Here is a 22,545-nt window from a genome sequence, read left to right as displayed (position 1 = left end):
TTACAAATGGGTAAATATGAGAAAAGTGTTAATTCTGTGCAAAGTAATCGAAAGATGCCCGTTTGTATAAACCTTAGAAATCTTTAAATCTTTTATATAGAGTCTATGGTATAAACATGTAAAATCCAATGTTTGCAGCCTATGGTGACTTCATTAGTCGGATGGTTACAGATTTCTGGCTGAGTAAACTCGAGAGCTGTGTGTAGGTGCCCACTCAAGATATATATTTAGTTATTGTTCATGTTGTAGAACATTCAAGGTTTGAGCTCATTGTGTTGAGCTGCATCAGGTTAATGTGTTTGCCTGCCACCACACGTGCACTTGAGACAGCACAAAGATGGGATCTAGTGGGTATATTGAGGCGTAATGCTCCATTTCACTGAATGTGTCGTGTGATGTTAATGTATCAAATGTTAAATGTATGTAAATAGAAGAGCCACCACTGCAGTTACTTCTGCACTGAATAGTCACTAAGTTCATGTACTAAGATACTAATTTCCCATTTTTAGGCAGAGAGTTGGTTTATTTTTTCACGCGCAAGTGTCAAGCACTTGATGTTTAACCAGAGATCTCAGTCACTCTGTTAACTTATGTGCTTCATATTGATTTATTACTAACCAAGAGTTTAGGTGATCAGCTGGAAGTTTAAGGCGTGAGCTATATTTTTGGAGTAATACTTTGTATCTTAAGTTGTTAACCCTGTTGCATGAGAAAATTTCTAATTCATAACTCCATATATCATTAACACTACCCTCACACTTGGGAGTATTCAGGAATAAAGACCCGTAAGTATAGTTTTGTGTCATACAACATTTAACCAGGCGAATATCTCTGGATGAAAAAGAGTTGCCATTCAAGTAGAAGATGTCAACTAGATTCAAGAGCTTTTGTTGATGAGGGCCGACGCCGGTGTCGATGCGCTGTAAACAAAAACACTGTGCTTCCCTCAGAAAAATTAATATGGTATGTACTGCCTCTTGAATGTTTTACCCAGGAGCCTCCCCTCACCTGAATGGTCCAGATGTTTTGCTGTTCTTGTGAACACGTCTGACAATGTCCCGCTGCTTTCTTTGTATGTGAAAGTCCAAGAAAATGTTCGCAGTTCACATCTGAAAATGCTTAATAAACAAAAACTCTTAAGGACAGTGCAGTGAATCTTGAACGCTCCGAGCATTCTGCACCACAGCTGAGTTTCTGACGTCATAATATACTCTCTTCTCGCCAGAAGTGGTCATTATTGTCGTTGTGAGCCGCAGGACTTTTTGTGCGCGCCTCAGTTTAAAGGATAATGGGACAGGATTACATTTGTACCATCTATTACCGTCATTAATAGAACTCAGTATTACCACTGTCAGGGCATTGTGTGGCTAAATGTGAGGCGCTCAGTTGATCTCCCACACTAATTGTCAAAGAGCTGATATTTGAAGAAGGCCCCTTTGAAGCACAGCGGCCCCTGTTCTTTTATCATCCTTCAGGCTCCACTGAGACACTCATCGCACTTTGAGCAGCTGTTATCGTGACCTTTTTACAAATACTGCATGTGTTTGTTGCTGCAGCTACTCAGCAGCTTGAGCGCCTCTCCAGGATATCAGACATTATTAAATCGCTGCATTAACATTTGGATGTTGAATGAAATGCCTGTTTGAAATTTGATTATTCTCCCCCTTATCACAGCAGTTATTCCCCCTGGAAGTAGCATCAACCTCACAATTCTCACATGAACTCTTTTTTTTAGTTTTCTTCACCTATGAGATGATGGATGGTCACCACCCTCCCCTTTTTCTTTTTATATTGCCCATCAATTATGAGTAATAACTGTTATGTAGTACTACAGTTTGCTAGTAGCAGTGGCAGACATGATATATGAACAGCTTCCACTAACTAAATCAAAATGATCTGATTCCAAATTGCAAAACTTAAATAATTACCGCACTCTCAATTCATTTCTTTATGGATTTATATCATTTGCTGCTTGATGTAAGGTCTACTTTCCAACATTATTAATACAATGTAGCAGTTCCAGCGATGATGATGATGCCATTAGGGAGGAAGTAGTCCCTCTTCCACGGTGACACCATCAAATCAGTAGCATGATAAAAGCAAGTTAAAAGTGTCAAACAGCAACACTGTCAAGCTTGGAAATGCGAGACTTGTTAAATCTCAGTGTGCCTCAGGGCCCCAAAATGGTAGGACAAAGGAGAATGTTGCAATGGGTATGATCGGATTGATTGGATATGCTCCAAATCTCTTTTTCTTCTCTGATTGTGTAAACTTGGCTTGATGTGCGTGACAGTCTGATGTTGAAAGCAAAATGATTGAAGTGAAGTTCAGTGAGCAAAGCAACTCAACCCCCAACCATTCCCTCCTCTGTCTAACCTACTGATACCACCTGGCTCTTCTCAGTTTTAGCGGAAGTCTGTGCAGATGGGCCGAGTCATTTGTGATCATTAATCCCCCATAGGCAGAGTGTCAGTCTAAATCTTAACGGCGTCTATCAAATCAGTAGCTCGTTGTTGGTATAGGAGCGGTGGGAGATGCTATTAATTGTGGGGAGAGATTGGAGAGCCCTCTTGGTGCAGATAGTCATAATCAGGTTCTTGGTGAGATGACTTCTTCCTCTCCATCTCCACTTAAGCTCTATTTAATTTCTTCCTCTTTCTGCATCTGCACACCACTCCACCCAGGCTTTTCCTCTCTTCACTCCCATCTACAATCAGAGTAAGGTGAAGCATTGGAGTGTTGCACCTGATGCACAGAAATAGAAAGACATGGTTGGCTGGCTGGCTGGCTCGCCAGTCAATCAGTTGATTAATAGGTCTGTTTTTGGTTGGCCGGTCCATCAGTTTGTCAGTTATTTGTACAATTGCTTGGTTCGCTTGGTTGGCTGGTCCATCGGTTGATCTATAGGTTCTATAGTTTGATCTATAGGTTAGACGGTTGGTGGAATGGTTTTTTAGTTGGTTGCTTTTGGCCAAATGCTCTCAGCAGAACTTTTGTTAACTTTGAGAACACTGTGGTCTTCACAGTGGAAAGATAAAATGGTACCTGATGGAAATCCGCAGGATAACCAACATTGTATCGTTATAATGAATGTGCAAAATGTCAAAACACTATTTTGTCAAAACAAAAAATTGTGGATCAGCAAAGTCATTAGGATTCATCCTCTACTGATCTTAAATATCTGAGGAAAAATTTCATGCCAACATTTTTCTGAAGGTAGCTGTTGACCTGTTGGCAGGACTTTGACTCATGACAGCAGTTTTTCTAAACCACAGCTATCAGTGTGGCCGACAGCTCGTTTTGTTTTTACCTAATACGATACTACACTGGAGATTTGTGCACAGGAGCCACAGAGTCTACTTCAGCATATTCTACACTAAAAAGCAATTGCATAGTTTAATGGCGTTTTAGTTTCTTTTCCCAGTTGTCCCACTTGAGTGAGTCAAAGAGTTCACTGATTGTCCTTATCTCACCGAAAGGTGCATCAATGTAAAGGCAATTATGCTTCATTGATTCAGTGATAACAAAGTAGGACATGTAAAACACACAGAGAGCAAGAGTAAAAGCTTTGCTACTCTGCTTCAGCAGCTTTGATGTGATGCTTTCCTCTACTGTCACTTATCAGCCCAAGAGACCACAACCATATCCTTGTGGCCGAGGCATCATAGATTCTGCGTGACAGTCATTAAGTGTGTGATATACTATAACACAACTTGTCACCTAGTTATGTCTGTAAATGACATAGTGATACACATGAAAAGAGGAAGAAAAATAGAGAGATAAATTGCCAACAAATGACTGATTCTTTTGAGTCTTTTCAAATATTGCATGAAATACTTGGTATTTATACCCATCATTCTAAATATTGAAAATGTTGAGGTTTTTAATTATATACTATATCTACAAAGACAGTGGCCAATTAATTAGTCTTTTTTCAATAGTCTGAGACACTGGTCTCACCTAATCTACACTTGTATTGAATGTATTGATTCTTTTCTTGGCTGAATCCTGGCTTTAAGACTGGTGTGACGAAGTGTGGAAGGGCTATAACAGATAACCTATTCTCATTTCCACTCTGCTGCATAGAATATCAAGGGGATTGCCGTGATGCTTTAGAAAAGGGATTTGGCCCAATTTTATTGGAATTTTCAAAAGTGTAACATAAGACCTTTTTAGGGATTACAGATGAAGATAGAGTAGAAAGCCACACTGTTATCAGCACAACTAAAATAAGACATCACATGTGTCATTTTGAGTTTAGCTTCATTATAGCTGAATGTAACGAGAACATAGGTTTTTAAGGGGGCAGAGCGTGGAACTCTGTCGAAACTGGATCTGTTGTATCTGACGCATGATCGGGGGGACCAAACGTGACCAAAGCATCAGGAGATCAATACATCAAGATCAGTTCCCTGAGAGATAGAGGAGCAACTACATCACAGATACAGGCTAAATACAGAATGCCAGACTCCAATCAGCAAAAGTACTTATCTAAAGAAATCTGTCTTGTAGTCGTCTCAGAGGACGAGGAGCCTTTTCTAAACAGTTTCTCAGGAGGGGAGACAAGGGCAGATACTTTGGATGGACTAAGAAAATATAAACATTTCACATTGGATGACTGGAAAAAAAGATTTATGACAGAAAGGTGTATGTCATGTTTGCAGGAGAGAGAATTATACGACAGTGTATCAAACTGAAAGTGAAACATGGAGGTGTAAATATTCCGGTCTGGTGGTGTCTTGCTTACCCTGGAGTTGGATCCCTGCTCTGAAATGACCTTCTTCGGAGACATGCTTTACCGTCTAGTTTGCATCTTTGCGTTGAAGGAATTACTGCTGCAGAATTATGACCTGCACCTCAAAGCTTTATAGGAACGACTATGTTGAAGATTAAAGAAGACCAAGGAGTCCTTACAGTCATGGACTTTCAGTTTACATCAAACTCATTGAACATTCATGAGCCAAGCGTTCTGTGACATCACAAGAAGTTCTTTGACAATCATCAAATCATTCAGGGATACGTGCCAGCCTGAGTGCATCCTCTGCTGTCATTAAAGGGTCAGCGTGTAGGATATAATGGTGGCTAGGGGATAACTGTCTACCCCTCACCTCACCTTCCCTTTCCAAGTAGGAGATTGTACGTTGGCATCCAGGTAACATAAAAAGTCAAAAGGCCATGTGTTGTTAATGCTGTGTTTGGATTATTCATTGTGGGCTGCTGTAGAGACATGGTGGTGAAACTTGGCAGAGTGCATGGAAGAAAACCCACTCATGATGTAGATATAGGTCTCGTTCTTAGGGAGAGGTTGTCAATATTTTCTTCGTCAAGATACAAGATAGAAAATACTCTGGGAACCCTTTCATATCTGTACCTTGGAAAAATTAGACCCAGCCTATTGTGATAATTTATGAATTTGGCAACGCAGACCCCCCCCGGCAGTCTGCCACAGACACCCATTGGAGAACCGCTGCTGTAAGATAACAATGATTCTTAGGTTCAGGTGATTGTACATTTATGAAAACATAAATCCTACATGCTGTCCCTTTAAAACAAAAAGGGGACATTCCAAATACTTGCACAGTTTAATGTTTTATTCCGAGATCCAACTTTTCAATCACATTGGTAAGCTTATTTCATTTGTAATGGAAAAAATATGTATTACATTTTAAATGGATTCAGAAGTGGTTTTAGACTTCAATATAATTTTTATTTAATTCCTATGCTGAAATGATTCATGCCGCTCCATCATATTCATTATGCCATAAATGCTTTTTCAGCTCGTGCAGTGCAGTATCTTTGCGTGTATTCCAACATGCGGCTTCATGGCCTTGCATGACTTATTATGAATAATAAATAAGTGACCAAGGAATTGAGAGTGACAGGGAGTGAGCAGCAGCATTGACTAATGGTTTGAAATGTGTGGTGTGTAAAGCAGAGAAGTGGCTGGTGATGAAAACAAATTCTCGTTCAATGATAAAGTAATGGCTTCATGTAAATGAGCTTGTTATTGTATTAATTGGTGGTTTGGGAAGTGGTGTTTTAAGGGAAGGAGCGGCCTGCGATGAAAACAATTCCTGTTCATCTGCAGAGGTTGGGCTGTAATCTTCACTGAAGCCTGAAGGACAAGAGGTGAAGGCAGGAGGAAATGAAACAGATACATATCTGAGCAGTATTTAATTCACTGTCGCTGGGCTCCCCCTGGTAGCTCGTGCCAGGAGAGAATTGTTTGGACGTTATGATACTGTGATCTCCACTGCACTTGCTTTACAGTAGCAATATATCTTTTTGTCATTAATCTGGGCAGCGTAAAACTTTAAAGGAGTTTTGTCTAAAAAGTTCCGAAATACCCTGTATGGTGCACTAAACACTTTAGAGAAGGAGAACACAACTTTATTGAATCATAACATCAGTAGCCCCCACCTAACAGCCCTTAAAAGGCCGATAAATGTACTGTGAGTCTCCAGAAATCAAATGCTACAGACACATACACCCACCAGACTGCATGGTTTTGGTAATTTAAAGTGGAGATCTTATTTGTTCAGTGAAACATGCTTTGAAGAGCAGATTTTTTTATTTTGAGTCAACTTACCTAACTAATTTCACAGTCACTGAAGCTGATCACCTTGAAGTCGACAGGTTGTATTAATGATTGCCCCTTGAAGAGAAATGTGTAAATTTACAGGAGAAAACAATCTCGAAAGCTACACCATGAATTATGGTCACCTTATCAGATTTTAATTACATGATTATCACGATCAAAATAAATTCAGATAATAATATCATGATGACAATATTATGATCACTAATCATGATATGAAACTTTAAAAAATATTAACAATGCAAATGCTAGCATATGGCTGTCATGGTTAACTGTTTATTTTTGTTTTATCTCCTGTATGGCAAATGAATTACATTCAAAAAAGCACAAAATACTAATACCTATTAGAAGGTTGTGCAGACAAATGACAATCTTGGTAATCATAGATATCCATATAGAAAATAGCTCATTGTTGAGAAAATATTTGCCAAAATAATTAATATAAATATTTCTTCATAGCATAAGATTTCCTGATACTGAAAAAAGGAGCGGAGATTATAGATAAACAGTTTAGTCTGTGAATGGACAGTAAGTGTGAGAGAGACAGACAGAGAGACAAGCACATAGGGCGCCTAACTAATAGTGTGAAAAGATGGTTACTGATAAAATGAACATTGGAGTACTTATGTGATATGATTAAATATATATAATATGACTTTAAAATTTTGCACATCAGTGTTGCAGGTAGCAAGACCCTTTTATTCCCGTTGTGATAACAGACAAATAAGTTATAGAGATAATGTAGGTTTTGTAGATAACTGAATCACTTACTTTATTTTAGTGTCATAAAAGCGGCGTAACAATAACTTATCCACAAACAACTATGTTATGATCTGCCCCCATAAGGGACTGAAAAGTGACTTTCCCTTTTTACCATGAACCATCTCATACCTGGTGTGTCTCTGGGTTGTTTTGCTTCTAGTCTCTTGCCTTTGTGATTGTCTCTCCTCCCTAACGTCATTCAGTTGATGGGTCCAATTATCCCTGTCTGCCTTGTGTAGTTAGTTTCTGTGCTGCCACTCGTCTTGGTCAGTTAATCTGTCGAATTCATCTCTCCGGTCGTACACTGTGTTTCGGTTCACAGGTGCCCCTTGTTACCTTGTGCTTCAGCTCGGTTCCTTTGTGTTTGTGTATTTTTGAGTTTGGACTTTCTTTCTTCCCCGCCTGCCTGAATCTGAAAGTCTGTTTGTTTTCATTAAATTATCTTCGTCACACTTACCCGCCTCTGTAAAGAGTCTGCATTTTGGGTGCCGAAATCCTTCAACACATAACAAATGAATGCAATATGTGAAAATGTGCAGGTGCGGTGCTGTGCTAAAGACAGTCATCAATTTTTTCTGCCTTATACCTGACAAGTAGAAAAACACAATGTTAGATATGCCATTATAAAACAGCCCTTTTCTGCATTGTTTGTGCACATTACACTTTTCACTACCTTAAGATTTATTTTTGCACTGAAGGCTATTGCGATAATCAGCAGTATTTAACTGTAACACGCATCATCTACAGTCATAACACAGCTTGCCTTCAATTCTACTGTGGAAAAACAGTCAGCTGCTGTAAACATTTTAGAACCATGATGCATTGAGTCGTAGGTTTAAACTTCGTAAAATGACAGAACAATAAGTAAGAAGGGAAATTGTAGAAACTACAACAATTTGTTACAGTGAACAGAAGCAAACTCAAAAGGAGACAGAGACAACTGGAGTTATTATGGATTATTTATTGTTGTCATAAAAGGTCACAATCTGAGTGAAAAATATATAAGAAAAAAATTCTCAAAAACACTCAATTTCTCTTGCAAACCGTCACACAGATGGGACAATCCTCCGGAGTGCGAGACGCTGCGTATGCATTGTATGGGGTATTCAAATAGTGTTGAGATACTGAGTGTGGGGGGGGGGGGGGGTTCTGCTCCATACAAGGGAGATACCAATGAGATCCACCATTAATCATTTCAGAGACCCATGACAACACCAAGCAAAGGGAGCTGAAAGGATAATAAGAATACACAGGAGAAAACAAGGCCACTCAGCAGCAGTACAGTTCAATAGCTTTGAGAATACATTCTGCAGTATAGGAGTAGATGATCATTTTAAAATCGTTGTGGTCTTTCGCTATTGTGTAATGTTTCTTTATGCAGGGTCACTCTTTCAAAGTGTTTGGGATGTGAAAGGCATTTAATCACAGTTCCCTCAGTCAGTGACCTGAGTGAAGATTCACCGAGGTGAGAAAGAGCAGTCACTGGCACATCAGCGACCTTGGGGGGGGATGCGGTGCGACCGACGAGGGGTGTTTTTGACTGTCATAGTGAGAAGTCGCTCAGAGATGACGGGTGAAAAACGTTTTTCCGTATCATCACTCTGGACAAAATCACCCCCCAGGAGACACGATAGATCACTCAGACACTTTCTTGTGAGGACCAGGGATGCCCCGCAGAGCGGATGCCTGCCTTGCCCTGCTGGGGCGCCACACCTGGGTCAAAAGACACAGATGTGTCGCTCATGATTGCAGCGGCTTAACGCCACAGGCCATAGCTCAGCGGTGAGTTTAACCCTGCCAGCCCACAGCCTTTACGAGGAGCGCGTAATGGCTCTCGGCTGAGAAGCTAAACATGCGCATAAGTAGCCAGATTACATCCTATCATTAAGATGAGAGCTGTGAGTGTCAGACAGATTTTTTTTTCAGCAGGGTGTCCTTTTAAATCTTTATGCAAACATGACATCTGCACTCTCAGGCTTTGCTAAACAGCCTAAACAGTGTATAGAGGTTTACGTATGCCATCAGAGGAGGACATTAAACAGCTCATCCATAGCACGCACAAATGCGAATTGTTTAACTTGTTAAATACTATTATGTATGCAAATTGCTCCTGATGAGTTTTACAACAAAGCCTCCTGAGCCTTTGAATGCAGGATCACATTTTTAATTTGTGTAGGTGGAAATTCTCCAAGGTGAGTTGTATTCTGAATTCATTTTGTAGCAGTTCAAGCAAGGCAAACAGAAGGGGAATTTTAATTTTGTTCTAAACCAATTGTGAATGTTGGTATTGCATTAAATATTAGTAAAAGTGGAAGATCATCTTCAAATTGTTGCATTACGCTGTAGTTCTAGTTTGTATGAATAACGAAGTGCAGTTATTAAAGGAAATGATTAAAGAATAACGCAGGGATTTGTGCCTCGACAAAGAAAACATCACACTGCAGTTCACGTCTTTATTTTCTTAGTTCTGTGATTGTGGTAACAGCAACTTTCATGGCATATTCTTTTTCTCCTACTTGACTCCATGTTACTGTCCAATAGAAGGTGTGTCACCGTGTGTGTAAAAAGGTTAGGCATGGTTAGATGTACGTTCATGCCCTGTCCACACGCATGTAGATATGCTGCAAAACAAACTCTTTTCTCTGAATCTGGGCGTCTCGTCCACACGTTTTAAGTCACATTTTACAAATGCCTTCCAAAGTGCACATTTAAAAAAATATATTTTTCTGTGTATCATGTTAAACAGCAGCATTTGGGAAACAATGACTTTACAGCTTACCTCATGCCCACTGTTGGTTTGTGTAATGGCAATACACAACAATAAGGCAGCAATATACCGATTTAGCATCACTGCACCACATTACAGTCATTTAAATGTTCTCTGGTGTTTGACAGATTGTAGATGTAGACTTTATCACCACCTACTTGCCTGTTTGAGCCTCTTTAATGGTTATTGTGTTCTCATCTGGACGAAGATATTTTGTAAAAGGAAGGTCGTGTGGATGGAGTTGTCGTTGTTTTTTTTAATATACGCAGTCGTGTCGACAAGACCTTAGGACAAAATAAACACTGTCAGACCCGTAATACAACGACAGCTCTGTTGATTCCACAGATGAGTGCCATTCCCATCTGTTAAATTGTCACCTGAATGTTTACTGTGGATAACAAGCTCACAAATTTATTTTGCTTCCAATTTTTTTTTTAAACATCAAAAGCCTCATAAATTCCAAATGAGAGTTGCCGCAGTAACAAAGTACTTTCAATTGTAAATCATCCACCAGCCGGAGGCACACAGTCCTCTTCGGGAAGCCGCTCTTCGTAATGTGATAGCTGCTTTTCAAACTCCAGTGGATAGATTGCTGTGAGCTCAGCAGGGTCAGCAGATACTTCACTTTGTCAGACCCCTGTCATAAACCCTATGAGATATTAAATCAAGATTAAATCTAAGGCAGCCCAAGTGAGCCGCATGGTTCCTGGTGACTGTCTGAAAATGATTTTAAAAATACATTAAACAGCGTTACAGGAATCACAGGAGAAAAATACAGCTGAAGATTAAAACTAGAGAGAATGCCATGTTATTCTCTTAAAGTAAAATACACAGGTGGCTGCGTTCCATGGCTTGTAGTGTATTCTGTTGTGAAGTAGCCAGACTCGCGTTGAGGTTAGTGAGGTTTATTTTTTGTGTTTGTTTGTCTGTTTGTTTTTCTGTCTGATAATAAGCAGGATTAGGCAAAAACTATGACCCTGCAATGTGGTGGGAGGATATGTTTTGGGTCAGGAATTAAACCATTACATGTTGGTGTGAATTCGGATAAGGGGTGGATCCAGTAATTGTTTTCACTTTCCTAACTGCGAGTTAGGGCGTTCTTCACCATTTTGATTTCTCTGAGAATAATTCATGGATCTTGATGAAAGGATTCTAAAAGGTTTTGTGAACTGATATTTATGAGTGGGTGCAGAGTCAAATCAAAATCTGCATCTAGTGAATTTAAATGTGGTTTCAAACATTCTAGTTACTGGATTGGTTTTACACAGAGTCCTTTTAGTGACGGTCAAACTCGACCACACACAAACGATGAGTAGCTCAACGTTGACATGAAAACATTCAAAAAATGAGACACAGACCTAACAAGCTCAGACAGAACAGAATATAATCATGGTAGCATTAAACACTCAGGCATTTACTTAGCAACCCCCCCAAAAAAAAGGAAACTCAGTCCAAGTCCAAGTCATTATAATTTTATAATTCAGCTCCCTCCATCAGAATCAGTCTCTTGTGGTTTCAGAGAGCACCCCTGTGAACATGTAGATCAATACACCTCCTAAATCCCTGCATTCCATTTCACTTTAATAAGGTGTCACTGTTGTAAATGAGCGTGGCTCAAGCTGGAGAGTGCCTCCATCAGTCTGCAGGCGATGACTGATCGTTAGAGTTATTTTGCCTTGTCATAAAAGCTCTTTCCCACAATAGGAGCCCCGCTGGATATGCAGTTAATAGTTTGGGAATGTCCAATAGATCCTGGTTACTACAGTGTTGTCAGTAACAGCGATCCGACAGCTCTCTCATCTTATTATTAGACATGTAATACCTTCAGAAGGTTTGACAGGTTAAATCAAATACATCTCTCTATTTCATTATAACAGCAGCGATTTCATATTCTTATTTTCATCCAAATGTGGGTGCAGCATTCTCTTCAGGGGGCGAGGACACATTAATCAAGGTGATTCAAAGAGGAGAATCAATATGGCTTTGTCATTATAGTCGACTTCACCTGATTCTGACCCCATGTGTTGACTCACCCTGAAGAGTCTTACACAAGTGAATTGACTGCAAACGCCACAACACGACTACAACTTCTTTGTTCTCTTCCTTGTTGGATGCTCCAAGCACCTGTATCGTAACACTTCAAATAGACAAGCATCAAATTTTAAGTCTCGATTTGCTTGTCCAAGTTTTCACAAACGACGGCTCACTTGACTGCAGTAAGTTACTCTGCTCATTTCATCGTCAACATCTGTTGTCGCTCATTTGCGTTGTGGTTGTGTTTCTGTTGTGGCTTTTGTAGTTCTGATGTGGCTTTGGTCGTTGTGTTGTCACCTTTGCTGTTGTGTTGTGGCTCTTTATTCGTTTTTTCCGCTATTGCTCTTTTGTGTGGCATATCGGCCATTTTGTTGTATTTTACAGACTAATAGTATTATAAATAGAGAAATTCCTGATTTGGCCTAATCAATGGGACAGACTTATATGGTACTTTAGTTTATCAAAATAAAAATAGCAAGAGAAAATGTATTGTCAAGATTTGGTTATACAATGATTTGAAAATATAAAAACATTCAGGGGGCTTAATGACACATGTAATTGTGAGAAATAGACAAATAAAATGCTTCAAATACTTTCGTGTGTTTTAGTTATAATGTATTATCCAATTTTTTTTTAAGATAAGACATAAAAAAATGTTTTCACAATCTTGCTTTAAGCAGCTTAGTAAAAGCCCCTCTCAAAATGAGGATAAGATTCCTGCTGTGTCATTCATGTTTTCGTTGTTCCGTAATCCTTCCATTCAAACTGCTTCACCAAGCACTAGAGTCATGGTTAACATCCCTTTTCCAGTAGCTGCACTATTTCCCCCTTTTCACATTTCTGAGCCACAGCCTGAGCTGTGGCCCCAGAAGAATCCAGCAGTGTCCTGTCTGCTCCGTTCAGCAGTAGAGCCTTTACGATCGGCACACAGCCATGCTGGGCAGCCAGGTGTAAAGGTGTCGTCTTTCCTTTGCTTACAGCATTGACATCTGCATGATGTGTCATCAAGTGGAGTACACATGGGAAACTAACACTGTTGCAGGCTGCATGTAGTGGTGTCCATCCTTCACGGTCCTCCGTCACATTTGGCTCTGCTTTGGCCGCCAAAAGCTTTGCCACCATTTCGGACTGGCTCTGGTGACAGGCGAGGTGGAGTGGAGTCCATCCATTCTCACCTGTAACATTCACACAACCACCCTGACTCTCCAGCTGGACCATGGTAGCTTCATGACCCCTAAGGGCAGCCAGGTGCATGGGAGTCCAGCCTTGGAGGGTCCTGGAGTCTGGGCTGGCTCCGTTTGACAACAGCTGCCTGCATATGCCTGTGTGACCCTTCAGAGCAGCCAGGTGAAGTGCAGTGTACCCCTTGCTGTCCACACTGTCAGTACTCGCCCCACCATTCAGCAACAGTCTTACCACTCTATTATGGCCTTCCCCTGCCGACAAGTGAAGAGCAGTGGAATCAGTGGCATCTATAACATTGGGATCTGCTCCCTTTGTGAGGAGGAGCTTGGCAATATTCAGATGTCCGTAGGCGGAGGCTAGGTGAAGCCCCGTCTTCCCTCGTGCTTCCTCCTTTTGTCCGACTGCTTCCTCCGACAGCCGTGAAAGCAGCAGGCGCGCCACTTCTTCGTGGCCATTCTGGCAGGCCAGATGGAGGGGCATCCAGCCGGTTTTTTCCTGGGCATCCGCCACAGCACCTTTGTCCAAAAGGATACGTACAGCTCTCTCATCGCCGTTCTGAGCAGCAAAATGCAGAGCTGTCCACTGGTCCTCATCTCCCTGGGTGGCCGATGCCCCATGATTCAGAAGTAGAGAGATGATGTCATGAAGCCTGTAGAAAAGACACTTCATCTTTAGAGTACTTTTTGACATTTTAAGAAATGTACTTATTTGCTTTCTTAAGGAAAGTTAAATGAGAAGATTGATGCCGCTCTTATTTGTGTTGATAAAATATTACTTTGATGTTGCCGGGCAACCATCTTCTCTATATTTATCAGTCTTCTCCTCTAAGTCTGCAAGAAATTGTATAAGCTTTTCCAGAGTCACCCTACATTTTAAAAGACAGTTATTTTACTGCATTAATTTACTGCATTACTGAGTATAATGCTATAAAAATACTAAATACTTTAATAAAAAATATAAGCCATTTATTATTTTTTTTAATTACATTAAATATTATGTTAAAAACACAAAAAGAAATACACATCCTATTGCTGAACATATGATTTGTATCTGTAGAATCAATTAAAGGTCCAGTGTGTAAGATTTAGGTGAAAGTGATCTATTGACAGAAAGTGAATCAAAAATAATCATAGTGATGTTTTCACTAGTGTTTCATCTGAATTGTATGAATTGTTATTTTCGTCACCCTAGAATGAGCCCTTTATATTTAAATACTTTATATTTACATCGGGATTGGGTCCTCTCTACGGAGGCCGCCATGTTTTCTATAGTAGTCCAAACTGGACAAACTAAACACCTTTTGGGTTTTTATGACAACTGAAGGTTACCACAGGTTCTCTTTCATGTTTGGAAGGGGAGGGTGAGGTGATTCAGCTGCAATGTGCAACTTCACCACTAGATGTCACTAAATTCTACACACGGAACCTTTAAGTTTATTTTTTTACTGTAATTTCATGGTAAGTGTTTAGCAACTTTTTCTGTCAGAAATTTAACTTTTTGTCAGGGATGACCTAATCCACTACCTTGCTAGCATAAATGACATTTCCCTTAATCATTTCTTTCATTTTTCAATACAGACCTTTGCAGAACAGCAATAATAAGCGGCGTGTAACCTCTGGCAGTTGTACAGTTCACTTCAGCATCCAGATTTAGGACGTGTTCAACACTCGTGGCATCTCCGCTGGCTACCGTGTAGTGGAGGAGGCTCTTTTCCCCTGAAAACGGAGTGCACACATGCTCCTTCTTCACAGACTGTCTGAAACTGCCAAAGTCCTTTTTGGACAAAAGAGAGAGAATGCCGTACGTGGCATTATGGTCATCTGTGAAATGAAAACAAAGAGAATTGTATGAGACAAAGACCTGGAGAAAATGTGATTACAGTCTGTGACGGGAACTTTTTCTTTGCAAGAAGTTTGCTTTATTTTTGTTCAGTCTCCTCATTATACTGTGTAGAGCCATGTGCTTGTGTACATAATGTGGGCTTCCTGGAGCCTGGGGTGCTCAGTCAATATCAGCCGCTGCAGTGAAATGTTTTTGCATTTGTCTTTGAACAAATGTATCTATACATTTCTATTTTCACTTGGTATCAGAAATGAAAGGATCAATAAAACATACCGTGAATCATCTATTCAATAATCCAGCCAGCAGTTCAGGGAAAATGCATCTGATGGGGCTGCTCAAGTGTCTTTTTTTATTCCTTCCACCACTGATGGTTGACTTTGCTATTCAGTTGTAATGTTAATATTAAATATATGAGAGCACTTAAATAGCACTTTTTAAATGTCAGCCCTTCAACCTTTGCATTGAAAATAATTTCGTGCTCTAGTGATGTGTTTACCTGAGGGAATGTCAGACATCTCAGGCAAAGTCATCTAAAAGGGAAAAGAAAAAGAGAATACCTCAGAAGTCATTAGCTGTGACATCAATCATCATAAGTGGCTAATAAGCACAAATATCAATCAATACTGTATATGAGCACTTGATCTTCAAGGTTATGAATGACTCACAGTATAACACTGGTAATATTAACTTATCTGCACACATTAATGCTAAGTACATTTTAATTAGCATTACTTACTAATATTTCTGTTTTCAGCCACACTAGCTGCTAAAAATACAAATCTGCACAGACTGTCATGGTAGAGAATGAAGCCGACTGATGGCTGTGATCCCCTGATATTTTTTCTTTAACAACCCTGTTCACTTTTTAAGAAAATTAACCACTTGCAGCAGCAATACAACAAAACAATGAAATTAGAAGATTCACAGAATTAGTTTTTCTGCTGATGTATTGTATCTTACAGACTCCCTGTGGCGCTACGGTAAACTTTACCCATCATGAACAGGTTTTCCAAAATTACTTCACAACATTATTTAATATATTGAAAATGATAAAGGGAATAACTGAATCAAATCAACTATATGAAGATGTTTGATTTTCTGCTACTTCACACTTGCAAACATACAAAAATGTAGGCATTCATATTACTCAGAGACTGTCAAGAGTTCTTTAGCCTCAATTACACACCTCTACTAAAAGACTTGAAGATGATCAAACTCTGACTCATATGAACAAATTATGGAAACCGTCATTGGAAATAAAAAAAACTGAATCTCACTCTCAGTAACAAGGTACAAGGTAGCCTTGAGGCATCAAACCTTCTCCACTACTTCAATTTGTACTGCAATATTTAGTTGAATAGCAAATAGCACAAATAAAATAACGAGTGGTGGGATTAAGAAGAGCATCACTGTAACAACTCAATTGTAGACGTTCCCTTCCTACCACTCAATCGAGAAAGCATCGCTGTAAAAATAATACAATCTCCTCAACTCTGACAGCCTAGTGGAAAATGGACAAAATCATCACTAGCACAGTTTAGGTAAACCCCAGTTGGGCCCCTCTAGCTGCACATCATCTCCATCGCTTATTCCACAACAACAAATCCCTATGGTGCACTAATCCAGAAATATGAGGTTAGGAGAGACTGGCTCCTCCACTACTTTTTTCATCTTCTGGTTTCAAAGTGGGTTTATAGATGTTTGATTGCAAATTGATATGAGAAACAAAGATAACCTCTGAAATGTAAATCGCACAAAGTTATAACTCAATACAGCAACTCTGCCTAATTACATCCTCACAGATGCTAGTTTGAGTGTACTCTGTTGTAGAAAGTAAATCTTTCCCCAAACTCTTCATTAATCTGAACTGCCCATATTGCCAAAGTTGGAGCCGAGACAGCAGATCTCACAGTATCAGTCAAGCTGAGCATCAAGTGGAACACACCTCATGTATCGGGGGAACCAGCCAAGAATAATCAGACGTCTGTTTCTTATCGCCGTTTCTGTGACAGTGCATTGGTCCTGGGATCTTCAGGACTTCACTCAGAGCCTCCGTCTTTATCACAGTGTCTGAAAAATAAAAAACAGCTGTCAAGGACGGATCGGAATTTGCCTTATCAAAGGAATGTATTCCCAGACTTGCAGCTCTAAGACCCAGTGGGAACTTGTCATAACTACGCCACTTCAGCGAATGAACAGTCATGCATGAATTACAAGTGAATTCTTTCATAGGTACAATAATAATAGCAGTGAGTATCATAAACAGTTCCATGAAGGAACAAACACAACATTAATTTGTATTTATTATTGGTGTATATGATGCAGTTTCAAGTTATATTTGAATGCTGAGGCTTATGGACACTGGTGACACCACAGGAGCAGTATGGAGGCATTTCATGTTTTTTTTCTGTTGTTATTCTACGTTTGAAGAAGTTGTCACCATTTACTTCAATTGTATTGGATTTGGCTGCAACACTGTTTACCCCTGAGAATCCAGAAGTGTTTTGTTGAATCAAACACTTCACCCGCCTCTCCCTCGGCATAGTGATGAGTAGATAATGAGTGAATTTTCATTTTTGGGTGAACAATCCTTTTAAGGGCACACTGGTGATGCAGTCAAACCAGTCATACAAGTTAAGCATTAGAAGTGCTAGTATCACGTCATTATTCCCGTACGCTGACAAACTGTCATTCCTCGAGTTGTCGAAATACTTGTTCTGTTCCTTGTGTGTTTTGTGCCTTGTTCAAGATCCTCTGTAAGAGATAATATTGCTCCTCTGTCGTCGTGTGTATTTCAAATAGTACAGACTGAAGAGCTGCAGCTCCATTGACAACTTGAAATCCGAATTTTAGACTGCACCTGAGAACAGTGGCCTCTTCCTGCGATCCTGGTCCCAACACTTCTGCATGAGGCTGATCAAGGGGTCACACTCGCAGGGCTTCTCCTCAGGTATCATCTCCGTACAGGGTCTCTTCCCTTGTGATACCTGTAGGAGCACTGTGGTCACGCTGCACCCTGGGTCAGCAAATGTGAGATGTGGGACACAAGGTACAACAGAGATGAAGAAATGCAGAGAGAGCAGCCACAGCAGCTGCTGAGCAGGTTTTCATTTGTTTCTACACAGCATCAACACATTTAGCCAGAGGGGGGGACCAGACCGGATTTTGTTGTGCACTCAGGTTATGGGAACATTCTTTCTTTAACTACACATCACATGATGGCATTAGACATTCATGGAAGAAACCATGTCTACCTGTTTGTAATGTTAAATGATGAGTTTTAACAAGTTGTTTTGTTCATACTTTCACACAAAAATATAAAGTGTTCATTCATTAATTGAACTGTAGATGTGCTCGTTGGCTGACTTTGTCATCTTTAGTGCAGGTCTGTTTCCTGTCCTGATGCTATTCTAAGCTGTTCACGTGTAATGAACAGATGTGAGAGTGGTATTGATCTCTCAGGAAAATGGGGGTTAAGCCATTTATAATGTTAGCTCATGGTTTTGTAGTAAGTAAATGAAATTAAACATTGGGTCCGAGTTATGACTTTTCCGGACCAAGGTTCCTGTTTTAACATTTGATCTGGTTCGTTTTGGTTCGTTTTTCAGCTTCTTTTTCTTCTTCTTTTGTTTAATGCTGTCTCATCTTACTGCAATTTGTCTGAAAGTCCGAACTACCCAAAGAAATGTTTTCACACTGTAAAGGAACCGAGACATGGTTCAGTTTGATCCGGACCAAGACAATCTATTTTGGTTGGACTAAGTTTTGGTCCACTGATGTAGACTGTGGTCAAAGGCACCTTTCACACCTGTTATTTTGTGTCGGACTGAACTGAAAGTGTCCTGAAGTAGCTGTGAAAGCTCTCTAAGGTTTAAATAATTGTTGCTTGGCGAGGTATGTGGTTATCTTCAAAGAAAATGGGTGTTACAGGTTTTTTCTGAAAAAGAACTATGATTTCATGAGTGCCATAAATTAATTTGAATGATGATGGACAGCAGCCTCCTTTCTATTATTGTCATCGGTTAAAGTAAAATGTCCAAAATGTTTGATTAGTGTTAAATTAGGTCTAGATCTGGTGATTGCGACAGCTATAGAATATGATCATAGCTTTCATACTCCCCTTCCTGCTCCCTTGTGCACTATGGAAGTATGCTCTGTCATCCTGTTTTCTTCACTCATTTTCAGGTTGGTTCTTTCATTTCTCACCTTTCCGTATCTTTCAGCACATTATTTCAGTCAAGGCCTGTATCCCAATAGGTAGACATTTGTCACACATTTTGAGTTTGAGGGGGTGTTATTTTTTTTTTCACTTTCTATGCTTATTTACAACATTGACATGACCACAGTTTGACATGACCACAGTTTAGTTGTACCGCGTCCAATTTCGATTCCCCGTCTGGAAAGTTGCCTTGACCTTTTATGCTATTTAAATGAGGAACACTGTGTCGAAACACTCAAGTACAATGTGACTCCTCGCGGAAGTTACACCTATAAATCTATTTGATATGAAGATGTGACACATTTCAAATGAATTCACAACCTACCTGCGTACGGTTTCTGCTGTGTCAGAATCTCCCACATCACAATTCCAAAGCTGTAGGTCAAAGCATAAAAAGGCAGCTCAGCTCTTATTCTCTCACTCTTTCACTTCCTAAATTCAGACAACTTAATGTAAATCCACCTTTAATACAGAAGTCAGCTAAAAAATTATCTTGGTTTTCGTTCCAGTAAAAGGTACTATTTAACATTTGAATAACACTAGTGAATGTAAAAGGGGAAGAAAGAGCGAGTCAGACATGAGTACAATTTGAAAATGTCCCTGTTATTGTAATAGAATAAAACAAATATCAGTGGAGAGCAAGGTCGCACTTTGTGACTTGTGGATTGTGCACTGGGTCGGAAAAAAATCGCAGTGACTCTTTGCTGTGGTGCAATTTCGAAAAATACCCTTGGCAAGTCACCTGTAAACATCAAACGTAGTTCCTGGTGGATCGGGGCACTGACTGAAGGTCTCCGGTGGAATGTAACTTATGTTCCCTCTTGCTGTCAGATGCTCCATGAACGACTTCTTGCTCATTCCCTCTTCCCAGTGGATCAGACCAAAATCTGAAATCTGTGTAGGTAAACACAAGGACTCCACAGTTACACAGAGCTCAGAAGCATCATGAGGTCACTGTGACCATTTACGGTCTCGTCGTTATTCTGAGCTTCCCTGACCTTGACATGGAGATGATCGTCTAGTAGGATGTTTGACGTCTTGAGGTTAAGATGAAGTAGCGGAGGTTTCATGCTGTGGAGGAAATTCATGCCCATGGAGACCTCATGAATCATCTGGAACTTCTTTGGCCACATCAACGTGTGACTGGCTAGGAGATTGTTAAGTGATCCATTGCTCATGTACTCCATCACCACAGCTGTCGCTTCACTACACAGTCCGTAGATGGACATGATGTATTTGAATTTCACTTTGACGATGTTGGACGCCTCGTCTATTATTCTTCTGTGATGGAAAAACGTAATGTTCAGTGAAGGAGCTTAGACAATTAAAATGGATTTTTTTTTTTACTTTGACCACAGGAAATATTATTTTCAAACATTGTAAAGGCAAAGAGCAAACCACAAAATCTTTATGTTTGGAACTATGCCTATATAATAAAAACGATGTCTTTATATAGTTTAAATCCTACCTGTAAAAGTTGTTTGGACACATGGTTGTGTCAAAGTTTTTCAGGGCACATTTTTCCCGCCAGAGTTTGAGCTTGACCTGGTACACCTGACCAAATCTGCATTCTGCCACCTTAATCCAGTCAGCCTCAAAGTCGCCCTTCGTGAAGTCCCTGAACTGCCCGGAAGATCCGTCAAAACAATCCATGAGTTCAGAGGTCCTCTCTGACATAACCCCCCACAACACGCTCAGTCTTTAATCCTACACATAAACCGGGTTTATCCCGCAGATAAGCATCGATCAGAAGGCGCCCCGCAGGAGCTTAAGAGTCACACTGGGACAGAGAAAGTAGCAGAACATAGATACACATTAAAATCAGTGGCTGTGTGGAAGGCATGTGGAGTCATGCACACTAGGTTACACTGTTGTGGGAGGATCTGACCTGCAGAACTTGTTTGCACTGAAATGTGGCAGAGCCGGTTTTTAGCTGCCAAGAACGCTGACCTGGCTTTCAGTCATCCAGCTGCATCATTTCTAATCTTTCCCTGAAAACTGAGCATTTCCTCAGAGAAGTGTGAATTCAGCATCCACACAGTTATGATAGCTGATATGAGAGACATGCCCATTGTAGATGGGGGCCTGTATAAACAGTAAATGAACTGCCTAATGACCCATCCACTTCTATCAAATCGCACTTTAACAAGACACTTAACCCCCTGCAGCTCCAATGGAACGGCTCAGTAGTCTGCAGTCTGACTTCGAGATTATGGCAGTTTTCTGTGCCGCCTGTGTGTGTGTGTGTGTATTTATATCTTTCTATAGTTCAAAAAGCGGTTTTAGGGTTAATGATATAATGGGCTGCATTACGTCATTGAGTGTTCTCACAACTTCAGAAAGACATGTTTGTGTGTGTGTGGGGGGGGCGCGCACGCACAACCCACATTCTCCTACATTAGTAGAAATTACTGCATAATGTAATGTGACTCCCATCGGGGTACATGTTTAATGTCTTCTCTTTCTTGCCAATAGCTATCTAGATGAAAAGATCATTACCACTCTATTGGTTCAATATGAAGTATTGTTCAATTCTTGATTATGTTAAACCTTCCGGTGGTATACAGAGAGCAGAGCTGCCAATCACTACTTTCCCTTCAATAAGGTGGCTACAGAAATGTTAACAATAACAACATCTATGAACAATAAATGTAAAACCTGCATGCAGATACAGTGCAAGTAACTAATTTGCATTCACCATCTGTTTTCACTGCTCTGAGGAGAAGCTCTCATGTGACACAGGAAGCTGTCACAATACACCCATGATAACATCTTTAGCCTATTTTGACAAGTTTTCTATTTATTGCATCGTTTGGGACAATGTTTCTGAAGGTGTTTATAATTGTCTATAAATGCACAATCTTATTTTATGACAGTAATGAAACAGACACGTTGCTATTTTTCAAATACCCTGGGAGACTGGATTACCTTTACACCACCTAACTCTAATATGATGCTTCAGGCAGCTGCCAGTTCACCCAACTCTGATCCCTGAAGAGCAGCACCTCTAAAGCTTCACAGGTTTAAGTGAGACAACCAGCAGAGAAAGTTACTGCCAATGTGTACTAGTACTACCAAACTCCAGCCAAGTGGCATCCACTGTTTGTGTCATTTTGGAGCCTTAAGTTTGGCATGTTG

General features: G+C 40.1%; 1 protein-coding gene across 1 annotated transcript; it reads right to left on the bottom strand.

Moving 5' to 3' along the window:
* Positions 1-12,768: 12,768 nt before the first annotated feature.
* On the bottom strand, positions 12,769-21,261 carry ankk1 (ankyrin repeat and kinase domain containing 1). Its single transcript, XM_034604894.1, has 9 exons — positions 20,876-21,261; positions 20,406-20,688; positions 20,150-20,301; positions 19,733-19,782; positions 18,049-18,204; positions 17,134-17,258; positions 15,685-15,718; positions 14,931-15,166; positions 12,769-14,000 (listed from the first exon to the last, which is right to left on the bottom strand). The coding sequence occupies exons 1-9, from the start codon at positions 21,082-21,084 to the stop codon at positions 12,954-12,956; spliced, it is 2,292 nt and encodes a 763-aa protein (XP_034460785.1). The 5' UTR covers positions 21,085-21,261; the 3' UTR covers positions 12,769-12,953.
* Positions 21,262-22,545: the final 1,284 nt, after the last annotated feature.

This window comes from Hippoglossus hippoglossus, chromosome 13, assembly GCF_009819705.1.
Source record: "Hippoglossus hippoglossus isolate fHipHip1 chromosome 13, fHipHip1.pri, whole genome shotgun sequence".
Lineage (NCBI taxonomy): Eukaryota > Metazoa > Chordata > Actinopteri > Pleuronectiformes > Pleuronectidae > Hippoglossus > Hippoglossus hippoglossus.
The sequence above is the reverse complement of the archived record's forward strand: the minus strand, read 5'-3'. Positions and strand labels throughout refer to the sequence as shown.

Bases quoted from the DNA above. Each gene is read 5' to 3' on its own strand.
- ankk1 (XM_034604894.1), bottom strand. From the start codon at position 21,084: ATGTCAGAGAGGACCTCTGAACTCATGGATTGTTTTGACGGATCTTCC. The intron at 18,205-19,732 runs GTAGGTTGTGAA...TTGCTGACCCAG, and splicing joins ACAGCAGAAACCGTACGCAG to GGTGCAGCGTGACCACAGTG. The intron at 15,167-15,684 runs GTAAACACATCA...TTCATTTCACAG, and splicing joins GATGTCTGACATTCCCTCAG to ATGACCATAATGCCACGTAC.